The sequence below is a fragment of the Sphaerodactylus townsendi genome, linkage group LG11 (assembly GCF_021028975.2).
Source record: "Sphaerodactylus townsendi isolate TG3544 linkage group LG11, MPM_Stown_v2.3, whole genome shotgun sequence".
Classification (NCBI taxonomy): domain Eukaryota; kingdom Metazoa; phylum Chordata; class Lepidosauria; order Squamata; family Sphaerodactylidae; genus Sphaerodactylus; species Sphaerodactylus townsendi.
In genome coordinates, this window is record NC_059435.1 from 36,691,534 (window position 1) to 36,702,204 (window position 10,671).

The 10,671-nt window shown below is 39.0% G+C and overlaps 1 protein-coding gene across 1 annotated transcript; it reads left to right on the forward strand.

The window, feature by feature from the left end:
- The first annotated feature begins 740 nt into the window (after positions 1–740).
- Positions 741–10,613, forward strand: PP2D1 (protein phosphatase 2C like domain containing 1). The gene is made up of 3 exons (XM_048510799.1): positions 741–1,038; positions 7,593–8,833; positions 9,634–10,613. The coding sequence occupies exons 2-3, from the start codon at positions 7,594–7,596 to the stop codon at positions 10,611–10,613; spliced, it is 2,220 nt and encodes a 739-aa protein (XP_048366756.1). The 5' UTR covers positions 741–1,038; position 7,593.
- The last annotated feature ends 58 nt before the right edge of the window (positions 10,614–10,671 follow it).

The window sequence follows — 10,671 nt, forward strand, 5'->3', positions numbered from 1 at the left end:
TAACAGCCAAACAGCAGGAGATATATTGCACTGACAAACAAAGCCAAGGATTAGGGTGACAGAGGAATTCTCTCCATTTGCTGTTTAGCTGCTTTTCTTACATGCGTGTAAACACAGAGAGGCATGGTGGCCTTGCTTTCTATACTGCAGCTTTTTCCAACAGAGCTATGGAAGAGGGGTAAGCCTGATCGGGGATACCAACCCATGGGTTGAAGACCAGTGGATTAAATGACAAGTCTCTAGGAAAATCAGGAAATAGCTGTTTGTTTATTTTGCACAATAAATGCCTTGTGCAAAACAGACCAAGAACATTTTGAAGTACATTTTTATCCTACTGTTCCAAGCAGCTGAGTGGCATATATAATTCTCTTCCCATCTCTATTTTATCCTCATAACCACCCTTTGAAGTGGGCTAGGCTGAGAGATAAAGCAACTAGCCTAAGGTCACCTGGTGAGTTTCATGGCAAGTGAAGATTTGAACCTGGTTCTCCCAGGTTCATCTACTATACCACACCGGACAGATTTGCTGTAATAAGTCACAATAACAGGGTTGTGACAGAATATGTGTTACGCCTATAGTAAAATAATCCCCATGAGTGGGCAAGAAACGAAAGCATGATTTTGGCTGTTCAGCTCAGGAAGAGGAAACGTGGATTCCATAAAAAAATTACACACTTAGATACACCACAGATAGTGGACTGATGTTGCTGATTTGTCATGAGTTGATTGTTGTAATTACCTGATGCTGAGAAGGATAAACAGCCACTGGAAGTGTATTTAACATCTTACATTTTCCATCACCACTTGCTCAGCAGGCACATCAATCAATCCAAGACGACACACAGGTTATCAGTTACACCCCAAGAAATACAATATTTGCAGAGTCATCTACAATCGGAATAGTAACTTAGTGACCAAGGACACAGTTGCTATGGTAATAACTGTAAACATTGGAATTGCAGTACCCATGCAGAACTATGTGTTAACAGCAACAGAAAGAAATGAAGCCTAAAGAACCCAACTTCTCAAAAGTAAAAGGTATGCTTTATAAAAATTTCCACTACATGGAAATGCTAGTGAAAGTTGTAATTTAGCACATCCTAACAACTGTTACAGCCAAAGAATGCTTTTGCAGCTCTCAAAAAGTCAGGGAAGATGCATGGATTATAACAGTACTGAGAAATAAGAAGAAACTTCACAGATAAGCTGTTAACATATCTGTGTGAGCCAGAAAAAAGTGGTCTACTCCAGTGAACAAAAGTGGGTTTTAAGACAAGGAATGAGTCAATGAAAGAGAGTTGACCTAACAACTTCCAGGGTTTAAAAAAAATTGGCCTATAGAGTTAATTTCTATTTATGTTATCCTAAGGCCCCTTCTGCACTTGCAGAATAATTCACTTTCAATCCACTTTCAGTGCACTTTGCAGCTGAATTTTACTGCGTGGAATAGCAAAATCCACGTACAAACAATTGTGAAAGTGGACTGAAAGTGCATTATTCTGGAAGTGAGAAGGGGGCTTAAGGACTGAATGGTTTTGTGGGTTGCAAGAACAAGCATAATTGCCTCTGTGATGGGCTCTAGGTTCATCTGGGACCTGCCTTATTAGTTTTTAGATTCAGGCCCAACCACTTTTTACTCATCTTTTTAATGGAGGGGTGCTATCTTTTTAGCCTGAGGACTATCTTAGGAATATCACTTTAGGCTGCTGAATGGTGTTCTGTGCTCTCTTTTTAGTGGCTTGTGTTGCTACTGATAATTTTTACTATGTCACTGGCAGCATATACATTTTATAATTACATAATAATCTAAATGTGTTTGTATTTTGGATTTGTATAGGGCTGGTCTTTTAACTGGAGGCCCTGATGTAGAGTGGAAAGTGAGGCCCTCCCCATATCACACCAGAAGTGCACTATTAATTTGGTTGGTCTTAATAAAAACAAGGCTATTTTCTAACACCTTCGTTTGAGAAGTAACACAAGCTGATTTTGGGCTACCCCTTAGGAGGCAGTCTTCAGTATAAAAGTTGCTTTATAGCCTCCTTAGAGCTACTGCTTTGTGAGGCAAGCTGCTACTTCTTTTTTATATAGTTTCACCAGACAAATAAAAATTCTGCAAAGCCTATCTCTAGGTCACTGCAAATTCTCAACAGGAAAACTAAGTAGAGGCACTGCTTTGTAGCTTCTATGTAACAGTTGCATTATGTGTGAAATGGTTTTGTGGTTCCATCCACTGACCAAGACATCAGTTCATGCTGAAAGTAAAAAGAAACTTCGGTTAAATATTCTAGTATTGGAAGATATTCAACTCTTCCATTCCTAAGCGCATGTCTATTGATTTATGTGGTAACACAAAATCAAGATACTTATGCTCTCCCAACCCCAACCTAATAGTTACCTTTACAGTGTGACTTCTATGTAAAGAAAAAAAATATTTATGCAAACAAAGGATGGAAGTTTGAAACATATGTGGACTTATAGGAACAGCACAATATCAACAGTACCACCAGCAGATTTAGCAATAGATAATGGCATGCACTTGATAAGAATTAGCCACTGCTTGTGTGGTCTGAGATTAAAATGCCATGCCCTGGGGAATTTAAAAAAACAAGTTGCTCTAAATATTGCAAGCTTTTGAATTATCCAGAATTCTTCATTCATTTGGATGTTCAATGCAACATATTTACAAAGAAAAAGCAGATATTACACATTTTTTAACAGTAGTGGAAAAACACCCATGATAAACTAGCGGGCCCGCTTGCATCTACTGGATGCAAGTCTGATAGCGGGAAAGAAACAGGCAGTTTGGGGTATTAGCGACAAGGGAGTGGAGGTAGCCCCGCCTCCTGTTCCCCATGGTAAACCGAAGGTCCTTCCCTTTAACGCTCTCCTTCTTAGTGTAGATGTCATCCATCCCTTTCACTCTTCCCAGGCGAATGCCCATTCTATGGGAAATACGCTTTGGAGGTTGAGCTAATGCCAGGGTTCAATTTAGCAGATGTGGGTCCATGTTCCCTGGACCCCTCCTTCTGCTCTCTAGGCTAAGGTCCCGTGAGTCGCCCATATAGTGGCATAAGGGTGGCGGTTCCTCGTAGGAGGGTATGGTTGATAGAAAGTAGATGAAGCAAGAAACAGGAACTGTGGTTCCAACTGGCTGCAGTGGTATGGTGGCTAAGAACGGGGTAAGAAGCGGTGGGAGAGTGCGTAAGGCCAAGAGGGAGGTGGGGAAACAGTAGGAAACCTAAGCAAATGCTGACGTGAAAATTCTAAAGTAACTAGCTCCAGAAGAGATTTTCACTCCTTTCATAGAAAAAAAACGAATTTGATTTTTATATATAGATAATATTTTTAAATATAAACTTTGTTTTGCATGGTATTTTGGGCTCTGCGTTGTTAATTGGTAATACGCATTTTCTTAAATCGTATATCCTCATTGGTTGTTGCACCATTATCTGTGGCAAAACCGTAATCACCTGTAACCAAAGATCCAGGGGTCATTCATTTCTGTTCACAATGGAGATGGGTCATATGATCGTAGAATGACATAGTACAGTTAAACATTTACAGGAGTAACATAGGCTCTGAAGTCTTCAGAAAATGGTTCTCTGGTGATATACACAGATATGAACCAAATAAAATATCAAAGATTCTTAGGAAAGGCTGGTTTTATTCCATTCCAAAAAATTTCAGCATTTTCTTTCTGCTTCCTCCCTCTTTACAACACAGGTATATGGAAATATTAAGAATGACAGTTAACACTTAAAGCCCTTCTTTAAGCCACTGATAGCTGCTGTTTTTTGTATTAAAAGATGTTTAGCGTTCTAAGAACAGAAAGAGTACAGAAAGCTGTTGGTATTGTTCCCCTTTATTTTTTCTAATATCCACCATATCTAATGACATTGCTGTGGAATGTAGTTCCCTGGCTTCAGGTCGCAAATGCTTCATCTTTCTTGAATGTAAGGCATAGTTCCACTGCAATGCAAGATTTCTCAAAACGTGCCAAATTCCAGATCACACAGAAGACACATGGAACCTAGAGCACAATGTGTATGCAGTGATCCTGACACAAGTGTGACATCAGTCCTTGCTGTTGTACTTTTTTTTAGTTTATAACTCACAATGGTGGAAAGCAATCAGTAGGGGTCACTCAATACCCAACATGAGATGCTGTTTAAAGTTGTTAATAAATACACCAGAGTCAGGGTGAGCTAAGAAACAGCCAAGTTTGCCAATGATCTACGGAGAGAGATGTGCTTTAAAAGAATCTCTTCTTCCAACTGAGTGAGTGACAAAACGATGAATGAGATTCAGTGAAGCAAATGATGGCATAAAGGCAGAATCTTAATTTCACACATACATTTATGGAATTGGAAGTGGTAGTGACTAAGGAAATCAGTTTCAGTAACATGGTGGAAAATTAAATGAAATATGCCAGATTCTAAGCACAGTATTGTCTTGATGAAAACATAGGATGTAGTCCTCATGTGAACCACTGTCTACTGTTCTAGTGCCCCAACTCAAGAAATGTACTATAAAATAGAAGTTACAGAAAAATGCAACAAAATGATAATGGAACTAAAAAGAAACTGTTTGCAGGCTGATTTAGAAAAAAAGCACAGCTGGGGGATAGCTTATAAAACTATCACTGTGGAGAAAACAAAGCTTTTCTTCTCTTAATATTGGTTCATAGATTCATAGAGTTGGAAAAGATTACAGGGGCCATCAAATCCAACCCCATCATGCAGGAATACACAAGTAAAACACTCCCAACAGTTGGCCATCATGCCTCTGTTTAAAAACCTCCAGTACATACTGAAGCAATGTATTCCACTGTCGAACAGCCTTTCTGTCAGGAGGTTCTTCCTAATGTTTAGGTGGAATCTCTTTTCCTGTACCTTGAATCCATTACTCCTTGTCCTAGTTTCTGGAGCAGCAAAAAACAAGCTTGCTTCTATTTCAACATGACATCCCTTCAAATATTTAAACATGGCCATCATGTCACCCCTTAACCTCCTTTTCTCCGGACTAAACATACCCAGCTCTCTAATAGGGAATGGATTCCAGACCTTTTACCATTTTGGTCATCCTCCTCTGGACCAGTTCCAGGTTGTCAACATCCTTGAATTGCGGTGCCCAGAACTGGACACAGTATTCCAGATGAGGTTTGACCAATGCAGAATAGTTACTGTTATGTCCCTCACTCTAGACACTATACTCTTATTCTCTGCAGAATCATACTGGCTTTCTTGGCTGCTGCATCACACTGCTGACTCATGTTCAGTTTGTGGTCTACGTACTGTTGAAAAGCCAGGTGTCACCCATCCTTTATCTGTGCACTTCATTTTTTCTGCCTAAGTATAGTACCTTACATTTATCTCTGTTTAAATTCATTTTGTTAGTTTTGGCCCAGCTCTCTAATCTGTCCAGGTAATTTTGAATTCTGACTCTATCCTCTGGAGTATTAGCGACTCCTCATTTGGTGTCATCTGCAAATTTGATTAGCATGCACTCTATTCCATCATCCAAGTCACTGATAAAAATATTGAATAGCATTGCGGCCAGGCAGAATCCTGGCAACCCACTAGGCACTTCTCTCCAGGATGAACCATTGATGAGCCCCCTTTGGGTTCGGTCAGCCAGTCAATTACAAATCCATCTAACAGCAGCACTATCTAACCCACATTGTACTAGCTTGCTTGCAAGAATATCCTGGGGAATCTTGTCAAAGGCCTTGCTAAAAGCAAGGTATACTACGTCCACAGCTTCAATCTGTCAAACTTATCACTCTAACACAAAAAGAGATAAGATTAGTCTGGCATGACTTGTTTTTGAGAAACCCATGTTGACTTTTAGTAGTCACAGGATTCTCGTCTAAGTGCTCAGAAAAAGAGAGAAGTTATTAGAAATAAATTTAGGGCAGACAAAACACTTTACATAAAGTATATTTTAGCTTATGCTATTTACTGCCAAAAGTTGTAAACGCCTACCTACAAGGATTAGTGGGGGACCCACAAGGACTTGCAGAGAACACTTCATTTGCCCTTCATACTATATAATTTTCCCTTTCCTGAAAGCCCTCAGAATCTTTTTTGCTTTTCCTTCTCTTCTTCCCACACACCAGGCAACCTACCTTTATCTGCTCTCTCGTCCGGAATGTTCCCTTTTTCCTTACCCCTGGCAGCCTTTCTCTGGAAAAAAGTTGTGCCAGTTGTTCGACTGGGTCATGTTGTGTGGTGCTGGCCTGGCTGGGCCCAGTTGCACAGTGAACGAGCTGCAAAGACTTGAATACACTTTCCCCTGTATTCCCTCCACAAAACATTTTCTCTAAGCTCCTGGCACCCCTCAAAAAATCACTTAAGCAGTCAGGCTTGTCCAGTAATGCAAGACACATGGTAGGAAGCAGCTCTCAGCCCTGGCTCCAATGAATTTTCACTCAACAGCTGAAACAGCCCTGAAAGTGCCTTTACAGGCAGAAATTCAAGCCTTGAATTGAAGTCTTGAATTTCTGAGGGCATTCATTTCTTAAAGCTGCAGATGCTGCTTTTATTATTTTAGAGAATTTACCCCATATATTTATTCTCTGTATGATGCAGAGAGACAGAACGTTTTTTAAACCCTGTGGTTTTCCTCAGGTTTGCACAAATATATGACATGTCTATCCATGGCCCCAATCTCTTTATATAAATCTCAGCTGGGGCCATGGTGACAATTAGATTATATTGAATAGATAGTATCGTGGAGATCTGCCACTTGAGCTGTGGAGGCTTATCTGGTGAACTAGATTAGCTTGTGCACATGCTAGCTGGCTGACCTTGGGCTAGTCAAAGTTCTTTGGAGCTCTTTCAGACCCACTGACCTCACAGGGTGTTTGTTGTGAGTAGGGAAGGGAAAGAAGTTTGTAAGCCCCTTTGAGTCTCCTTACAGGCGAGAAAGGGAATAAAAATCCAACTCTTCTTCTCCTTCTAAATGGTCAGATAAAGAACAACCTTTGCCTGGCCAGCCTGTTTTTCGGAGGCAATAATGTATCCTTTGCACAATCCTTTTCTAACACACATTGTTTCATCATATTCTAAATCTCCCATGATACTTCATAAGCTTTCCACTCTTTTATTTAGACAAATTTGGACTCCAGCCTTCTCTGGATCATATTCAATGTTTCAGAACAGCACTGAAAATACATTGAGCACACTGCAACCCCAACCCAAGCTCAATTACCTGAAATTACATTTCTGAGAAATTTTGTGGTACCTCAATAAAGTGCCTTATAGAAGTGCTATGTAACAAGGTTTATTGTTACATTTCAATTCAACAGGCATTCAAAAAATGCACAACTTGGACATGTACATATGGAGAAAAGGGACAGAACTGAAGGAGCTATTTTAATCTGGCCCAGGAGGTTTGATTAGCTTCTTTAAGCAGAGGATTCCCATACCATAATCACAACATGGTTTTCAAAACATCCACTGCAAAGAAATTTGCTATCCAGCACTATGGCTATTTGAAATAAACGTAAGCCCAAAGCGGCCTTGGAACTAATTTCTAAAATGCAGTCTGTATCTCCCCATTTCATAAGAACCCCATTTGATTTTTTGCAGAATGTCGAAACAGTCAGAAAAGACGGACTCTAAACTTTACAAAAGTGAGGAAGATTCCACCAAGGCATTTTATATTGATTTCAAGAAAGTTGGCCATCTCGACATTACAGTTCTTTGCTCTATATGTCATGAAGCAGTCCATATTAGACAACTTTTTCATCATAAACGAGCGCATCAGGCACAAGCTGTATTAGGTTATCGGCAACCATGGACTGAGATACTAGATCTAAACAAATTAGCTCTTCAGCAAAAGAAGCTAATTTTAGGAATGATAAATACTCCTAAATACACTGAAAAAAGAGCACACAAGATTGGCTTTTCATTTGAGTTTCTAAAGGAAAGCCTAAAAATTACACCATATTTTTGCATTGACAGTGTTGGGCAAAGTTCTGTACATACTGAAGAAGTCAGAAACCCAGTTATAAAAGCCATAGCGATTTGTCAAGACAGAAATACTCTTTGGCAGGCAAACTTAGAAGACACATTTGTTGTATTAGACAATTATGGAAACAGGCCTGGAACATGTTTTTTTGGACTCTTTGATGGAAGCAATGGCATTTATGCTGCAGAAACCACTTCAATGGAGCTTCCCCTTTTATTTCTTGGCCAGCTTTCTTGTATAGATTCCTCCTACCAATTGAGTGATGCTGAACAACAAGTACTAGATTCATTTCATACTGTCTTTAGAGCAGATTATACTTTAAGAGAAAAAATTTTCACCGCTAAGCCGAAGCAGACCAAAAGATTTCAGCCAAATGATTACAAATGGATTCACAAGGCATATGCCAAGTCATTTTGGCGAATGGACAGACTATTGCGACTTGGAAGAAATGAAGTTTCCAGAATTCGCTGGAGTAGCTGCTCAGCTACCACCTGTTTAGTGGAGAAGATTATCAGCGAGAAGCAACACCAACAAACTCAAGATGGGGTAGAAACACGTCAAAGGATAAGTGAGAAAAATGAAAGGAACATCATGAAACAGGAGGAGCTGCCTGAAAATGCAAGCACTGCAGAAGAAGAAAACACCACAGCACAGCAACAGGAAGTTCCACTTGTCAGTAACATCGAGGAACAAAAGGAGACACTTGAAAAAATAAATGAAGAGGAAAAAACCAATGCAGAGAATAGTAAATGTTTTATCAATAATGAAGTCAGGCTCCAGGAAGACTGCCTGACAAACAGTGATAATTCTACACAGTCTGAAAAAGGTAGCACTGGAATCATGCATATTGCTAACATTGGTATGTACATAATTCCTGCATCACCTCCTCCTTTCCTACCGCAGCCTTACAGTATATATCAGTTTGAATGCCATACTAAAAGCCAGCAATTTAATTCATGTTTTTAGCTTGCAAGATACAGCTAACAACATTTCACTTACATAAAGTAGGAGTAGGGAAATGTACTCCTCAACATAAAAATACAGCACTCTAGAATGTAATGGGTATTTTACTTCATTAGATTTCTGTGATCCAAACCAAAAGAGCATGGGCCAAGTTAGCACACTAAAAAATTTTTTTTGTCAAATGCATTCTTAAGAAACAGGGCATCTGTTTTTTTGTGATTGCCCAAAAAAGTGTACCGGGGAAAAAAAGAACATTACTTGTTAAAAGAGAAAGATGCTTGTTTGGTTAACTTGTAACACGTGCACCCTCAAGAAAATATTTTCACCTAGAAGCTGAAGATACTGAAGCAGGACTACACTGTATGTTTATTTGTAAACATCACTATTCTAGTTCTACGACATCTCTTTATATACCACTGGAAAGATGCCACATTTTATTTAGGCACTGTTAACACTAAGACTAATATAGTGCCTGTTAATATATACTCCAAAAACTTATATTTACAGTTATGCATAAAATGGAGAAAGAATATTAAATTAGAAGAATTGAAAAAGGCCAGTAGATTCTATACCATTACTCTAGCTTAACTTGTGGAACAAATTTAAAATTAGAAGTGTCTCTCATACACACCCAGTTGATTATTGGGGAGGATCTGAGATAATTTCATGAAAATAATACATTTATTATTGTTTCAGGTAATGCCCATGTAGTTTTATGCAAAAACGGGGAAAGCTATTGGCTTACTAAAGAACATTCCACTTACTCTACAAAAGAAAGGAGACGAGTTTTTCACAGAGGAGGACACATCAGCTCCAATGAACCCAAAGGAATGGTAGAAGGAATTATTAGAACTACTCGTGGACTTGGCTCTCATGGAAATCCACAGTTAAAAAAAACTTTTATTCCTGTCCCTCATACAATATCCATCCCAGTAGATGATTCATGTCAATTTCTTATTTTAGCTTCTAATGGACTTTGGGAAGTTCTAGATAAAAATGAAGTAGTGACATTAGCAATAATTATGTACTCTGCCTTTTTAGAAAAATATCAATATGCCCAGCTACAAAAGAGCAGAATGGATAAAAGTTCAAAACAAGATAAGGAGGAGGATTGTGAAGAAATTTATTTTTCATGGTACTTGAATCCGGATTTTCTTTTTTCAGAGGGAGATTTGGAAGAAGACAATGCAGAACAGAATAGTACAAAGATAAGGTCACCAATAATCAGCGATTCAGTGGAGGTAGAGAGAATTCCATCTGGGTTCTCAGCGGGCAGCTTGAAAGAGCAAAAATTAAACAGCCCTCCCAAGAAAGCTGCTGAATCCTGCATACTTAATAAGGATACACCATTTTCAGAATACACAGAAACAACCTCATCACACTCTGGCAGTCAAACCAGTTTTGAGGAATTACAAGTGCTTGATGCACACCAGGTATCTGACACTGTTGAATCAACTAACAATCAAGCATCATCTCCCCAAACAGAAGATGAAGAAACAGATGCTACAACATTTTATGCCCATGCAGCGAAATATATTAGTAAGCATCTTGTAAAAGCTGCCCTTCAAGCAGGTTCCCGAGATAACATTACTGTTCTGGTAACACTCTTAAATGGATGTGATAAGATACCCACTTATCTTCAGTATGCTTATGAAGGTAGCCATTATGAATTATGATATGCATTGTAATGCTAGTCTTATGAAAGAAGGAATCGCATTGGAATAAACATATAAA

Coding starts and splice junctions, on each gene's coding strand:
- PP2D1 (XM_048510799.1), top strand. CDS start 7,594: ATGTCGAAACAGTCAGAAAAGACGGACTCTAAACTTTACAAAAGTGAG. Junction 8,834..9,633: donor CATGCATATTGCTAACATTG/GTATGTACATAA, acceptor TTATTGTTTCAG/GTAATGCCCATGTAGTTTTA.